General features: G+C 57.4%; 1 protein-coding gene across 1 annotated transcript in view; it reads left to right on the plus strand.

The window, feature by feature from the left end:
* Nucleotides 1-617: 617 nt before the first annotated feature.
* The window catches only part of TERT (telomerase reverse transcriptase), a 38,375-nt gene continuing 22,838 nt past the window's right edge, over nucleotides 618-16,154 (plus strand). Inside the window, exons 1-4 of the mRNA XM_039468928.2 lie at nucleotides 618-837; nucleotides 939-2,259; nucleotides 8,778-8,973; nucleotides 15,314-15,494. Coding sequence (XP_039324862.2) covers nucleotides 619-837; nucleotides 939-2,259; nucleotides 8,778-8,973; nucleotides 15,314-15,494 — 1,917 coding nt within the window. The 5' untranslated portion in view covers nucleotide 618. The remainder of the gene's footprint in view (nucleotides 838-938; nucleotides 2,260-8,777; nucleotides 8,974-15,313; nucleotides 15,495-16,154) is intronic.

Below are 16,154 nucleotides of genomic sequence, written 5' to 3' on the forward strand. Positions count from 1 at the left end.
CGTCAGGACCGGGGGACAGCCCTGGCTCTCGGGGTCAGGCCCATCTGGGAAATCGATGAAGGGAGCGCCGCGCGCACCTGTGCCCAGGGCCATCGCCCCTGCCTCGGGTTACCCCGCGCCTGGGCTAACGCCACCCGTCTCTGCGGGGCCCTCGCTGGGGTCCCTGCACCCTGCGAGCGGGGGCGGCGCGCGGGCGGGAAGCGCGGCCCAGACCCCCGGGTCCGCACGGAGCAGCTGCGCGGTCGAGGCCAGGCCGGGCTCCCGGTGGATTCGCGGGCGCAGACGCCCGGGGCCGCGCTGCCCGCGTGGCGGAGAGAGAGGGACCCAGGCTCCCCAAACCCTGCCCGCCCCGGCCCTCACCTTCCAGCTCCGCCGACTCCGCGCGGACCCCGCCTCCGTCCCGTCCCGCCCCCTCCCTGGTCCCCGGCCCCGCCCCCGCCGCCCCTCTCCGCCCCGCCCCTCCCCCGCCAGCCCCCGCCAGCCCCGCCCCTTACTCTCCAGCCCCGCCCCTTCCTCTCCGCGGCCCCGCCTTCTCTCGGGGCGCAGGTTGGAGGCTGCCCGCGCTGCGTCCTGCTGCGCACGTGGGAGGCCGCGCTCCTGGCCCTGCAGTCCACCGCGATGCCGCGCGCGCCACGCTGCCGAGCCGTGCGCTCCCTGCTGCGCAGCCGCTACCGCGAGGTGCTGCCGCTGGCCACGTTTGTGCGGCGCCTGGGGCCCGAGGGCCGGCGGCTCGTGCAGCGCGGGGACCCGGCGGCTTTTCGCGCGCTGGTGGCGCAGTGCCTGGTGTGCCTGCCCTGGAACGCACGGCCGCCCCCCGCCGCCCCTTCCTTCCACCAGGTGGGCCGCCCGGGGTCCGCGTCCGGCGGTGGGGCGGGGGTGGGAGCGGAGCGGCGCGCGCACCCCCGGCGGGCGACTCAGGGCGCTTTCCCCGCCCGCAGGTGTCCCCCCTGAAGGAGCTGGTGGCCCGGGTGCTGCAGAGGCTCTGCGAGCGTGGCGCGAGGAACGTGCTGGCCTTCGGCTTCGCGCTGCTGGATGGCGCCGGCGGCGGCCCCCCCGAGGCCTTCACCACCAGTGTGCGCAGCTACCGGCCCAACACGGTGACCGAGACGCTGCGCGGCAGCGGGGCGTGGGCGCTGCTGCTGCGCCGCCTGGGCGACGACGTGCTGGTTTACCTGCTGGCGCACTGCGCGCTCTACGTGCTGGTGGCTCCCAGCTGCGCCTACCAGGTGTGCGGGGCGCCGCTGTACGAGCTCCGCGCTGCCCCCGAGCCCCAGCCCGCGCCACACGCGGCTGGGACGCGAAGGGGTCTGGGACGCGAACGGGCCTGGAGCAGCAGCGTCAGAGAGCCCGGGGTCCGCCCGGGCCTGCCAGCCCCGGGTGGGAGAAGGCGCCGGGGCAGTGCCAGTGTAAGTCCACCGTGGCCCAAGAGGCCCAGGTGTGGGCCTGCCCCGGAGCCGGAGCCGACGCCTGTAGGGCAGGGATCCCGGGCGCACCGGGGCAGGGCGCGTGGACCGAGCGGCCATGGTTTCTGCGTGGTGTCACCTGCCGGAGCCGCCAAGAAAGCCCCTGGCTCATGCCACTCGTACCCATCAGCGGGCCGCCAGCCTGCGGCGGGGCCCCCATCCACATCGCGGTCACCGCAGCCCCGGGACACGCGTTGTCCCCTGGTGTATGCCGAGACCAAGCACTTCCTCTACTCTTCGGGTGCCCAGGAGCGGCTTCGGCCCTCCTTCCTACTGAGCGCCCTGCGCCCCAGCCTGACAGGCGCCCGCAGGCTCCTGGACACCATCTTTCTGGGTTCGAGGCCAGGGACGCCCCGCAGGCTGCCCCGCCTGCCCCAGCGCTACTGGCAGATGCGGCCCCTGTTTCTGGAGCTGCTCGGAAACCACGCGCGTTGCCCCTACGGGGCGCTCCTCAAGACGCACTGCCCGCTGCGGACTGCGGTCACCCCAGCGGCCCGAGTCTGTGCCCAGAAGCCCCTGGGCTCTGTGGCAGCCCCCGAGGAGGAGGACACAGACCCCCGTCGCCTGGTGCAGCTGCTCCGCCAGCACAGCAGCCCCTGGCAGGTGTATGGCTTCCTGCGGGCCTGCCTGCGCCGGCTGGTGCCCCCCGGCCTCTGGGGCTCCAGGCACAACGAGCGTCGCTTCCTCAGGAACACCAAGAAGTTCATCTCTCTGGGGAAGCATGCCAAGCTCTCGCTGCAGGAGCTGACCTGGAAGATGAGAGTGCGTGACTGCACTTGGCTGCGCAGGAGCCCAGGTGAGGAGGGGGTGGCCGTCGAGGTCCCAGGTCCCAGGGCTCAGTGCAGTAGGCGCTCAGAAAAGGGGGCAGGCAGAGCCCTGGTCCTGTGGTCTCCATCATCACGTGGGCACACGTGGCTTCCTGCTCAGGGCGTCGAGTGGACGTGGTGATTTCTGCCTCTGCTGTCCTGTCCAGTTTGCATAAACCTATGAGGTTCACCTTCAGGTTTTTTATGGACATGCATTTCCAGGCGCTGAGGCTGGATCAGTGAACGGATGGGGCGGGGTGTGCTGTGGAGCTGGGGTGCTGGCCATGGGGGGAAGCGGGTGGAAGCAAAGACACTCTTGGCAGGGTGCCTGCGGGTTACCTATAATCCCCTTCGCGATTTCAAGGATCGAAACGGGAGCTGAAGACAAAAACTCCCTCTTCCTGGGGGTGGGAGGGAAGGGTTTTGCATGTGCACATGGTCAGCCACTATGCAGGTTTGTATTTAAGATTTAATTGTGTTGATGGCCAGGTTCGGTGGCTCACGCCTGTTATCCCAGTGCTTTCGGAGGCGGAGGCAGGTGGATCACCTGAGGTCAGGAGTTCGAGACCAGCCTGGCTAACATGGCGAACCCCCATCTCTACTAAAAATACAAAAATCAGCTGGGCATGGTGGCGTATGCCTGTAATCCCAGCTACTCAGGAGGCTGAGGCAGAAGATCGCTTTAACTCGGGAGGTTGCAATGAGCTGAGATGGCGCCATTGCATTCCAGCCTGGGCGACAAGAGTGAAACTCTGTCTCAAAAACAGAACAAAACAAAAAAATGGTGCGTTGATTCTGCCAGGACCGGGTAGAGGGAGGGAGATGAGGCTGTCCTCCAGCACAGGCCCTGGTCCTCTCTGTGCAAATGAAGAGGAAGAGGGCCACGTGGGAGCAGAGGACCGCAGATGGCTGCACCTGCTCAGGGAAGGGATAGCGCTGTGGGTGTTCGGGGGACAGTGCTGCTGGGCCCTGCCGTGTCCCCGCTCTGTTTTTCTGGATTTGATGTGGGGGCACCTCTGCCCCACCCCACTGTTGGCTCCCAGCACTCCCAGGCCCTGCAGTGGCAGCCAGAACGGGTTCCGATACCCCCTCCCCACAAACTCCCAAGACATGGAAGACTTCCAGAAGTCTGGCCGTGGCAGAGACCACGTCTGCAGAGCTGTCTGCCCGCCCTGGCTGCTCATTAGAGTCGCCTGTGGTGGGGGCTTTCATTTCTGGTCCCGTTCCGAAAGACCCTTGTGGCAGCAGCCCGTGCAGCTGTTCTCCCAGCACTGCGGCATGGTGGGTGCGTGGCTTTCTGTGGCCGAGCCACTGTTCAGGTTCCCTCAGGGTCCTGGGGCTGGCCGTGCAGACGAGGAGGGTGACCACCTTCCTGGGGCTCTTTTTTATGATGGCAAAAGTCATACAACATGAGATTGGCCCTCCTAACACGATCTTGTGTGTACAGTGCAGAATTGCTAACTTGGCCCAGTGTCCACAGCAAGTCATTCAAACTGCTGCGTCTTGCGTGACTGAAAGTCCCTAACCTGTTGAACAGCCGTTGCCTGCCACGTGCTGTGGCTCAGGTGGCCACACCGAGTTGGATAAGCGGTCATGCTACGTGTTCTTGCTTTTCGAGTTCTAGCTTCCTTCGGGGAGGAGAGTTTGAGTGCTCGGGACAGGAATCTGCCTGCCATCAGTGCTGTTCTCTGATTTTAGATGAGGTCACAATCTGCCCCTGGCTTGTGCAGGGAGTGAGGCCCCGTCCCGGGTGTCCCCGTCGTGTGTGGGGTGAGTGAGCTTCGGTCCCGGGTGTCCCCGTCGTGTGTGGGGTGAGTGAGCTTCGGTCCCGGGTGTCCTTGGCTTTTGCTCTCTTGCGCTGTGCTCCTGTGCATCTGCTGTTTCTGTGGCCTCAGCCACGCCAATTGCCTGTCGCCTGGATAAATGATGCAGGCACCGTGCTGGTCCCCAAGCCTGTCTTTTTTCGTCCTGGGCTCTTCTTGGTCACTTTGTCCTTCCCCGTTGCTGCCGGGACACAGGACTCTGCAGGCTCTCACTTCCCCCCTGCCTGGCGCTGCAGCCACAGCTTCAGGTCCGGCTTGCCTCTGTCTGGCCTGGCTTGCCCACCCCCGTTCCCGCCACACGCTTGCTGCCAGTATCCCTCTCCCAGCTCTCCCCATGCCGAGGCTGGACTGCCAGGCTGCCTGTGTCTGCTGCCAGGTGTTGCTGGAGACATCCCAGAAGGGTTCTCTGTGGCCAGAAGGAAAGCAGGCACCTCAGCCCCTCACTTGTCCTGTTTTCTCCCAAGCTGCCCCTCCGCTCAGCCCCCCTTGGGTGGGCGGCAACCCTTGTTACCTTATTCTGGGCACCTTTGGCGTGTTGCTGAGGCTGGGCTCTGCCTCCAGTCACCCCTCACGTGGACTGACATCCAGCCACAGGTTGCAGTGTCTCCATCCGTGTCCTGCTCTGAGACCCACATCGAGTGCCAGTGTCTCAGCCCGGCTTCGTCAGACTTAACTCTGGGTCTTTGTTTTGAATTTCACTAATTTACCTCTGATGTTTTGATCTTTGCAGTGGATGCTTTCCTTTGGTTTATTCTTTCCTTCCTTTTCTAACTTCTTAGTTTAGCTATGCATTTCCCTCTAAGTGCTGCCTTAGCTGCAGCCTGCACTTTGATGTGAAATAATGTTGACTTCAGCCACTTTTAGGAGTTCTTAAAATACCTAATAGTGTTAATACTTTTAAGTATTCTTATTCTTTGATTTTTTGTTTGTGCACCCTGTATTTTGATGTGAAGTAATTTTGATATCAGACCCTTTTAAGTATTGTTTAGCTTATTCTGTTATTTCTTTGATCGGTGAGTTATAAGAATATTGTCCAGATACATAGAGTATTTTAAGTTATGTTGTTATTGATTTCTAACTCAGTTGTCTAGTGGTCTGTATAATACCAATTAATTTGAGGTTTGTGGAGACTTGCTTTGTGATCTAGTGTGTGAGTGGCTACCAGAAATGTCCATTGTATACCTGACATCCTGTAGATAGTGACCATGTTCACCATATCCAGCTGATTAAGGTCCTGCATAAAACTTCTGTCTCCTTCTAGATGCATGAAATTGCAAGAGGGAGGCCAAGTCCCTCACCTGGGGGATGGGTCTGTTCATTTCTTCTTGTTTGATGGCATTTATGTGGGGCATTAGGTGCGTGCACGTGGTAGAATTTCTGTCTTCCTGATGAGTGAATCTCTTGTAGACTTCTCTGTCTCTAGTAATCTCCTAACTCTCTTTGTGAATTGCTCTTAGTGCTGCCACCCTGTGCTTCTTTTGATTAGTATTTTCCTGCTGTGTTGGTTTTCTGTCTTTAATTTATATTTTCCTTTTCTTTCTTTCTGTTTTTTTTTTGTTTGGTTGGTTGTTTTTTTTTTTGTTTTTTTTTTGTTTTTTTTTTTTTTTGAGACAGAGTCCTGCTCTGTTGCCCAGGGTGAGTGCAGGAACACAGTCATGGTTCACTGTAGCCTTTACCTCCTGGCCTGAGGGACCCTCTCACTGTAGCTTCCTGAGTAGCTAGAACTACAGACATGCACCACTACACTTAGCTAATTTTTAAATTTAATTTTTTTCTGGAGACAGGGTCTTGCTGTGTTGCCCAGGCTGGTCTCAAAGTTTTGAAATCAAGGGATCCACCCACCTTGGCTTCCCAAAGTGCTGAGTTACAGGCATGAGCCACTGTGCCTGGCCTAATCTTCAACACTTTTTTGTTTTTATAGTGTAGGTGTGTCTTATTAACAGCACGCTGGTGAATTTCCAGTCCAGTTGCACAATGTTTGTTTAGCTGGATAACTTGATTTGTTTTCATTGTTCGTCACTAGAGACCTGTCTCTGCACTTTGATTTTCCATTTGTCTTTCCGTGTTCTCATTCCCTGCTTCTTGGCTTCCTGCTGAGGGCGCTCTTCCTGCTGAGTTTGCACTTCCTGCGCTTCCAAGGGCTCATTTCCTGCTGAGTCTGCACTTCCTGCGCTTCTGAGGGCGCTCTTCCTGCTGAGTTTGCACTTCCTGCGCTTCCGAGGGCTCATTTCCTGCTGAGTCTGCACTTCCTGCGCTTCTGAGGGCGCTCTTCCTGCTGATCCTGCACTTCCTGTGCTTCCGAGGGCTCATTTCCTGCTGAGTCTGCACTTCCTGCGCTTCTGAGGGCGCTCTTCCTGCTGAGTTTGTACTTCCTGCGCTTCCAAGGGCTCATTTCCTGCTGAGTCTGCACTTCCTGTGCTTCTGAGGGCGCTCTTCCTGCTGAGTTTGCACTTCCTGCGCTTCCGAGGGCTCATTTCCTGCTGAGTCTGCACTTCCTGCACTTCTGAGGGCGCTCTTCCTGCTGATCCTGCACTTCCTGTGCTTCCAAGGGCTCATTTCCTGCTGAGTCTGCACTTCCCGCGCTTCCGAGGGTGCTCTTCCTGCCGAGCCTGCACTTCCTGTGCTTCCGAAGGCTCATTTCCTGCTGAGTCTGCACTTCCTGCGCTTCCGAGGGCGCTCTTCCTGCCGAGTCTGCACTTCCTGCGCTTCCGAGGGCTCATTTCCTGCCGACTCTGCACTTCCTGCGCTTCCGAGGGCTCATTTCCTGCTGAGTCTGCACTTCTTGTGCTTCCGAGGGCTCGTATCCTGCCAAGTCTGCGCTTTCTGCGCTTCCGAGGGTGCTCTTCCTGCTGAGCCTGTGCTTCCTGCGCTTCCGAGGGCTCATTTCCTGCCGAGTCTGCACTTCCTGCGCTTCCGAGGGCGCTCTCCCTTCCGAGTCTGCGCTTCCTGGGCTTCCGAGGGTGTGCTTCCTTCCGAGTGTGCGTTGATCCTGTGGTTGCCTCCCAGTCAGGACGGATTTGCTTTATTTCTCTGCTTAGTATCACCCCTGAGCTTTTCGTTGTGGTTCGTTTTTTTGAGGTGGAGTCTCGCTCTGTCACCCAGGCTGCAGTGCAGTGGTGCGATCTCCGCTTACCTCTGCTTCCTGGGTTCAAGCAATTCTAATTCCTCAGCCTCCCATGTAGCTGAGACTGCAGGTGCGTGCCACCGTGCCTGGCTAATTTTTGTATTTTTACTACAGATGGGTTTCACTGTGTTGGCCAGGATGGTCGCAATCTCGTGGCCTCATGATCCACCCGCCTTGGCCTCCCAAAGTGCTGGGATTACAGGTGCAAGCCACCGCTCCTGGCCTACTCTGATCTTTTAAATGAAGCCTGACACACTGCTCCCCTTGTCCTGAGCAGTAAGAGCCTTAGTGTGTTTTATCGCTGGTCGCCACCCACAACCTCTGTGCTGTTCCCCTGCTTAGTTGTGTATCGGGCTTCTTGACGCCCGCAAGCTAAACATCATCAGCGTTGTTTCTGAGCTCAGCATTTCTTTAGCTTTGACCCCGCCCCTTTTTTCCTCCTCTGTTCCCTGTCTTCTGTCTCGGACCCACCTACTGGGGTCCCCTTCCTTGTCTTTGTGTGGTTCTTCTATCTTGTTATTGCTGGCAAACCCAGCTTCACCTGTGCCATGGCCCCATGGCATCCAGTGACATCCAGGACTTCCGCTTATGGTGCACAGATGAAGGTGTGGAGACGCTCATCTCAGCCCGTGAGTGTCCGGAGAACCACGTGGCCACGCTCCTCAGCCAGTAAGTGACAGCAGCATCCAATCAGCCTGGCTTGGCCTGGCAAACCCCGGGTGTTCCTCAGCCAGCAAGTGGTAGCAGCGTCCCCTCGGTCTGGCTCAGCCTGGAAAACCCTGGTGTGTCAGGATCTGGTGGCTCTGGGGTGGCGAGTTTGAAATGCGCAAACCCACGATGTGGTGCCAGCGCTGCGGTGCTGCGTGTGGAGGCGTGTCTGCTTCCTCCCTTCTGCGGGCGAACCAGGAGGACCGAGGATGAGGCTTCGAGCCGCTGTTTCTTAACAGGAGCATGACGTGAGCCACGTGGATAGTCTTAAAATTTCTAGGGCCAGGCATGGTGGCTGACGCCTGTCATCCCAGCACTTTGGGAGGCTGAGGCAGGTGGATCACGAGGCCAGGAGATTGAGACCATCCTGGTCAACAGGCACGGTAAAACCTTGTCTGTACTAAAAATACAAAAATTTTAGGCAGGCGTGGTGGCGTGTGCCTGTCATCCCAGCTACTTAGGAGGCCGAGGCAGGAGAATCGCTTGAACCAGGGAGTTGGAGGTTGCAGTGAGCCGAGACTGTCCTGCTGCACTCCTGCCTGGGCGCAGAGTGAGGCTCCATCTTACAAAAAAAAAAAAAAATTCAAGTAGCCACATTAAAAAAGGAAAGGAAAGGTGAAATTAGTGTGTGATGGGACATATCACCAAAGCCCCGCGTGTCCACAGCTCGTCATTCTAGGGCGTCATTGGTGGGAGCATCACCGACAGGACACTTGTTTCCTTTGCTTCATCTTCCGGGTCCCAAGTGTGGCCGTCTGGGCTTCCCACGGCCGTCGTACCGGAGGGTGCAGGTGTGGGGTGAGGTCGCCAGGCCCTGCGGTGAGCTGGATATGTCATGTCCTTCTCATTTCAGGGGTTGGCAGTGTTCCGGCTGCAGAGCACCGTCTGCGGGAGGAGATCCTGGCCAAGTTTCTGCACTGGCTGATGGGCGTGTACGTGGTGGAGCTGCTCAGATCTTTTTTTTATGTCACGGAGACCACGTTTCAGAAGAACAGGCTCTTTTTCTACCGGAAGAGTGTCTGGAGCAAGTTGCAGAGCATCGGAATCAGGTAGCGTATTCCAACACACGTCCTCTGCTCCTTGAGGTTCTGGAGATGGAAGCACTGGCCCCGGCCCCGGCGTGTGCCAGTCCACGCTTGCCCGTGCTTCCTGGCCTGGCTTGCGGCTCTGCACTGGGAGCTGCAGGCCTGGCACGAGCAGGTTCTGTGCAAGGCTCTGACTGCCTGGAGCCCACATTCTCTTGTCTATAAATTAGGAGATTGTATCACATGGTCTCTAGGGTCTCTAAAGCAGAAGGGATTTATACCGGATGGAGACACTACCATCAGCATCCTTGCCCCTCTTCGGGATAGATGTGGGTCCAATTCTCTCTCTCTTTTTATTTATTTTATTTTTATTTTTGAGTCTCCCTCTGTCACCCAGGCTGGAGTGCAGTGGCGCAATCTCAGCTCACTGAAACCTCCATCTTCCAGGTTCAAGCGATTCTCCTGCCTCAGCCTCCTGAGTAGCTGGGATTACAGGTGCCCGCCACCACGCTTGGCTAACTTTGTTATTTTTAGTAGAGACGGGGTTTCACCATGTTGGACCGGCTGGTCTCGAACGGCTGACCTCAGGTGATCTGGCCACCTCAGCCTCCCAAAGTGCTGGGATGACAGGCGTGAGCCACCACGCCCATTCTCCTGATTCTTTTTTAGTTCATGCTGTTCTGTATGGATATTTAATCTGTTGGATTTAGGTCACGAGAGGATAAAATCCCACCCAGCTGATGCCTCTCCGCAGGGACTGTGGGGATGGGAGTGTTCCCCTGTAGATTGACCTCGGGGTGGTTGTGTGTGAAAGGCTGTGAGGTCTTGTCTGCAACGTTCAGGTGATGTCGAGTGAGTGTGGAGGATGGTGGCAGATGCAGGCTGGATCTGCAGTGTGAGGGAGGTAGTGCTGGGCTGGGAGACGCCCGCCTGGCTGAGCCCAGGCCCTGACACGGGCTTCTCCATGTCCCGCCCAGGCTGGCTGTGTAGGGCTCAGGAGGACCCTCTCGTCACAAGGGTAGGGCTTCCCCAGCCCCTCTGCACACGTGAGTCCCTGGGGGGCCTGGTCACCCCGTGCCCCCCATTAGGATATCTGCAGAGGGAACTGGCAGCCGCCCTCGTCACAGGTCACTCGACCTCTGGGCTGGGGACCCCGACATGGTGCTAGGGCCATTTCCTTCTGCATCTAGGGGATGCTCAGGGCTTTCCCTGCGGGAACACGTTAATACACGATGCACCACACTATGACGTGTCAAGTTACATCACCATGACATTATACATACATGTCACACTGTACGACCCAACATAGCCATTTGACCAGTATTTTCGAAAGAATTTAATTCAGGTGACAGGAAGGAGCAGACAGACATCGTGGTCCCCGAGACGCTGCTTGCCATGACTGGGAAACTGCTGTTCTGCCCTGGGGGCCTAGGAGGCCCCTCCTCCCTGGACAGGGTGCTGGGCCTCTCCCACGCTTGGCCGGGCATGCAACCTGGGGCCCGGGCACCAGCCCCAGAACACCCTTGGCCCAGTGGCCACGTAGTGCCAGGCCACAGTCACAGATGCCCAGATCCAGTGCGGTCGCTCCAGCCCCCTGTGCCCCCATGGGTGGTTTCCGGGGAAAAGGCTGAAGGGCAGAGGTGTCAGGGAGCTGGTAGGCTCTCGAGAGCTGATTTTCCTCCTCAGCCTAGTTGCCCTGAGCAGCCTCCCTGACCCTCTTCATTGGAAGCGATGCGGCTCTTTCTGCCTGGGTGTCCTGCCTGGGCCCAGCCCTGGGCTACCCCGGTGGCTGTAGCAGAGGGACAGGCGTCCCATGTGGAGGGGACATGGGTTCACGTGGCCCCAGATGGCAGCCTTGCAGCCTATCCTGGCTGGTGGCCACCAGACAGGCAACCTGGGGGTTGACCACAGGACTGGGCGCCCTGGGCTGACCATGGGACAGTCACCCTGGGGGTTGACCACAGGACTGGGTTCCCTGGGCTGACCCTGGGACAGTCACCCTGGGGGTTGACCACAGGACTGGGCATCCCCAGGGTTGACTGTAGGACCAGGTATCCAGGTACCCTGCAAGTCGAGGTGCTTTCTGAGGCGTCTGGCCGGTGTGGGTGGACGTGGCCCCAGGCATGGGCTGCAGTGTGCTCTGCTGTGGGTGCCCTGAGCCCTCCACTGAGCGGATGGGGGCTGGTGTCCTGTGGGCTTCCCCACGTCTGTCCCACAGCCGAGCGTGTCCTGTGTGGGTAAGCCCCCTTCTGGGCATCAAGGAAGGAGAGCTAAGCAGATCCCCAGCACAGTTAGTGCCTGAAGAATCTCTTATAACGTTACTGCTCAGTTACTTTCTTTATATAATGCTGTATATGTAATAATGATGTATTAGTTTATAGTTGGAACAATTAGTGCCTGAAGAATCGCTTACAGTGTTACTGCTCAGGTTTTTTTTTATATAATCCTGTATATATAATCATATATTGGTTTATGGTTGGAACAATTAGTGCCTGAAGAATATCTCACTACTCAGTTATTTGCTTTTATATAATCTCTTATATATAATCTTACATTAGTTTATGGTTGAGCGGTTAGTGCCTGAAGAATCTCTCACTACTCAGTTATTTGCTTTTATATAATATCATATATAATCTTATATTAGTTTATAGTTGTTGCGGTTAGTGCCTGAAGAGTATCTCACTACTCAGTTATTTCCTTTTATATAATCTCTTATATATAATCTTACATTAGTTTATGGTTGAGTGGTTAGTGCCTGAAGAATCTCTCACTACTCAGTTATTTGCTTTTATATAATATCATATATAATCTTATATTAGTTTATAGTTGTTGCGGTTAGTGCCTGAAGAGTATCTCACTACTCAGTTATTTCCTTTTATATAATCTCTCTTTTTTTTTTTTTTTTTTTTTTTTGAGACGGAGTTTCGCTCTTGTTGCCCAGGCTGGAGTGCAATGGCGCAATCTCGGCTCACCGCAACCTCCGCCTCCTGGGTTCAGGCAATTCTCCTGCCTCAGCCTCCTGAGTAGCTGGGATTACAGGCACACGCCACCATGCCCAGCTAATTTTTAGTATTTTTAGTAGAGACGGGGTTTCACCATGTTGACCAGGATGGTCTCGATCTCTTGACCTCGTGATCCACCCGCCTCGGCCTCCCAAAGTGCTGGGATTACAGGCTTGAGCCACTGCGCCCGGCCTATATAATCTCTTATATATAATCTTACAATAGTTTATGGTTGACGGTTAGTGCCTGAAGAATATCTCACTACTCAGTTATTTCCTTTTATATAATCTCTCATATATAATCTTACATTAGTTTATGGTTGCGTGGTTAGTGCCTGAAGAATACCTCACTACTCAGTTATTTCCTTTTATATAATCTCTTATATGTAATCTTACATTAGTTTATGGTTGAGTGGTTAGTGCCTGAAGAATCTCTCACTACTCAGTTATTTCCTTTTATATAATCTCTCATATATAACCTTACATTAGTTTATGGTTGACGGTCAGTGCCTGAAGAATCTCTAAGTTATTTCCTTTTATATAATCTCTCATATATAATCTTACATTAGTCTATGGTTGAGCGGTCAGTGCCTGAAGAATCTCTCGCTGCTCAGTTATTTCCTTTTATATAATCTCTCATATATAACCTTACATTAGTCTATGGTTGGCGGTCAGTGCCTGAAGAATCTCTCGCTGCTCAGTTATTTCCTTTTATATAATCTCTCATATATAACCTTACATTAGTCTATGGTTGGCGGTCAGTGCCTGAAGAATCTCTCGCTGCTCAGTTATTTCCTTTTATATAATCTCTCATATATAACCTTACATTAGTCTATGGTTGGCGGTCAGTGCCTGAAGAATCTCTCACTGCTCAGTTATTTCCTTTTATATAATCTCTCATATATAACCTTACATTAGTCTATGGTTGACGGTCAGTGCCTGAAGAATCTCTCACTGCTCAGTTATTTCCTTTTATATAATCTCTCATATATAATCTTACATTAGTCTATGGTTGGCGGTCAGTGCCTGAAGAATCTCTCACTGCTCAGTTATTTCCTTTTATATAATCTCTCATATATAATCTTACATTAGTCTATGGTTGACGGTCAGTGCCTGAAGAATCTCTCACTGCTCAGTTATTTCCTTTTATATAATCTCTCATATATAATCTTACATTAGTCTATGGTTGACGGTCAGTGCCTGAAGAATCTCTCACTGCTCAGTTATTTCCTTTTATATAATCTCTCATGTATAACCTTACATTAGTTTATGGTTGGCGGTCAGTGCCTGAAGAATCTCTCGCTGCTCAGTTATTTCCTTTTATATAATCTCTCATATATAATCTTACATTAGTCTATGGTTGACGGTCAGTGCCTGAAGAATCTCTCACTGCTCAGTTATTTCCTTTTATATAATCTCTCATGTATAATCTTACATTAGTCTATGGTTGGCGGTCAGTGCCTGAAGAATCTCTCGCTGCTCAGTTATTTCCTTTTATATAATCTCTCATGTATAATCTTACATTAGTCTATGGTTGGCGGTCAGTGCCTGAAGAATCTCTCGCTGCTCAGTTATTTCCTTTTATATAATCTCTCATGTATAATCTTACATTAGTCTATGGTTGGCGGTCAGTGCCTGAAGAATCTCTCGCTGCTCAGTTACCTGCTTCCGTACATACGGTCATATCTCAGTTTAGGGTCATATCTCATTTTATCGTCGGAGGAATGTCTAGAGCGGTGGGTGCCGAGCACCGACTCCGGGAGCGCAGTGACACCGGGCGGTCTGTGGCCCGGGCGGCGGCGCCTCTGCGCGGACGGGCATCGCCTGCGTGGCGGCCCCTCTGCGCGGAAGGGCATCGCCTGCGTGGCGGCCCCTCTGCGCGGAAGGGCGTCGCCTGCGTGGCGGCCCCTCTGCCCGGAAGGGCGTCGCCTGCGTGGCGGCCCCTCTGCGCGGAAGGGCGTCGCCTGCGTGGCGGCCCCTCTGCCCGGAAGGGCATCGCCTGCGTGGCGGCCCCTCTGCCCGGAAGGGCGTCGCCTGCGTGGCGGCCCCTCTGCGCGGAAGGGCGTCGCCTGCGTGGCGGCCCCTCTGCCCGGAAGGGCGTCGCCTGCGTGGCGGCGCCTCTGCCCGGAAGGGCATCGCCTGCGTGGCGGCGCCTCTGCCCGGAAGGGCATCGCCTGCGTGGCGGCCCCTCTGCGCGGAAGGGCATCGCCTGCGTGGCGGCCCCTCTGCGCGGAAGGGCATCGCCTGCGTGGCGGCCCCTCTGCCCGGAAGGGCATCGCCTGCGTGGCGGCGCCTCTGCCCGGAAGGGCATCGCCTGCGTGGCGGCCCCTCTGCGCGGAAGGGCGTCGCCTGCGTGGCGGGCGGCCCGGGCGGCGGCGTTCGGTGTCGCGACGGCACCGCGTGTGGCAGGCTTGGAGCGAGGGTCGCTCCCCTGGGAGGAGCTGCGGGACCTTGCCGCGGTGCTGGTGGAAAGCCGGCCCCTGGCGGCGAACCGTGAGCGCCCGAGGGCTTCGAACCCCGGGTGTGACCGGCCTTGGTGGCCGCTGTGCTGACTCAGCGTCCTCCTGCGGGACGCTCTGGGGGCCGCCGGCAGGTGGCGCAGCCCCCGTCAGCTCTGTGGCCGCTGTGCTGACTCAGCGTCCTCCTGCGGGACGCTCTGGGGGCCGCCGGCAGGTGGCGCAGCCCCCGTCAGCTCTGTGGCCGCTGTGCTGACTCAGCAGCCTCCGGCAGACCGCTTAGAAGTAGGCAGACCGGGATGAGAGATGTTGCACACCGCCCGCTCATTCGCCGCGCCCCGCCCCCTCCTCGCCCCGCCCCCTCCTCCCACGGCCCGCCCCCTCGCCACACCCTGCCCCCACTGCCATGCCCCGCCCTCTCACCGCGCCCCGCCCCCTCACCGCGCCCCGCCCCCTCACCACACCCCGCCCCCCACCACACCCCGCCCCCTCACCACCGTGCCCCGCCCTCTCCGCCGTGCCCCGCCCCCTCCTCACTGTGCCCCGCCCTCTCACCGCCGGGCCCCGCCCCCTCCTCGCCACTCCCCGCCCCCTCCTCGGCCACCTGATGGGGGTGGGCCCCTTGCTTATCGCTCACGTGAATGTCTTGACCTCGTCACTGTCCTTAGGATGACCTCTCTCAGGACCCCACCCCCTAACCTGTACCCGATCCGTAGAGACGCTTCTGGGCGTGCGGGGCCTCGCCCGTCTCTGCCCGCAGGTGGTGGCCCCCAGCCCAGCTGCGCTCTCTTTGTCCTTTTCTGTCCTGTCTCTTTATTTCTCGGATCCCGTGCCTCGGCACAGCCAGCGGGGACACCCCGCGGCCCGTAGCGCGGCCCGTGGGACCCTACCTCCTGCTCTGTTGCAGGCAGCACTTGCAGAGGGTGCAGCTGCGGGAGCTGTCAGACGCCGAGGTCCGGCGGCGTCGGGAAGCCAGGCCGGCTCTGCCGACGTCCAGGCTCCGCTTCCTCCCCAAGCCCGACGGGCTGCGGCCTATTGTGAACATGGACTACGTCGTGGGAGCCAGAACGTTCCGCAGAGAAAAGAGGGTGACCGTGCTGTGGTTTAGTTAACTTTTTAAACGGAAGTGCGTCTGAGTCCCGTGTTCGGTATCCGCTGAGGTGAAGGGGAGAGGAGGGGCCGCAGGTCACAGCCAGGTCCACAGCTCGGCCCAAGCCCGTTGGTGGGCCCAGCTCGGTGGCCGAGGTCAGAAAAGCAGCATGGGGGTTGCTCCTGGGGCAGGGACGGGCTCTGAGGACCACAGGGAGCCACTGGGCCTGGGCCTAGATGCAGCGGGGCCTGAGGTCCCGGATCCGTGTCCTGCCGTGGCGCTCAGGCCCGTGTGCTGCTGTGTGTGGGGCCCAGGGACCAGGCCACGGCTGCCAGAGCCCACCGGGCACTGGGGACCCTGGGACCTCGCCCCCAGCTCCTGTACCCACCCCTGTGCTGTTGTGGCTGCAGTGACACCCTCATTCGAGGGGAGTGTGGGGTGAGCCAGGCAGAGGGGGTCGGGTGAGGATCCCATGTGGAACACACATGTGGCCCGCAGCACGTTTCAGACGGGCTCTGGGGAAGCTGTGAGGGGTCTAAGGCCCTGGGTCTGGGTGGCTGGGGACGCTGGGGTGGGGCTGCCTCTCCTGCGGGTCCCTCTGGTGGGCAGGGCAGCAGCCAGGTCTGCTTTCCTGACCACCTCCGTGCTGTCCCACCAG

The sequence above is a fragment of the Saimiri boliviensis genome, chromosome 1 (genome assembly GCF_048565385.1).
Source record: "Saimiri boliviensis isolate mSaiBol1 chromosome 1, mSaiBol1.pri, whole genome shotgun sequence".
NCBI classification, from domain to species: Eukaryota; Metazoa; Chordata; class Mammalia; order Primates; family Cebidae; genus Saimiri; species Saimiri boliviensis.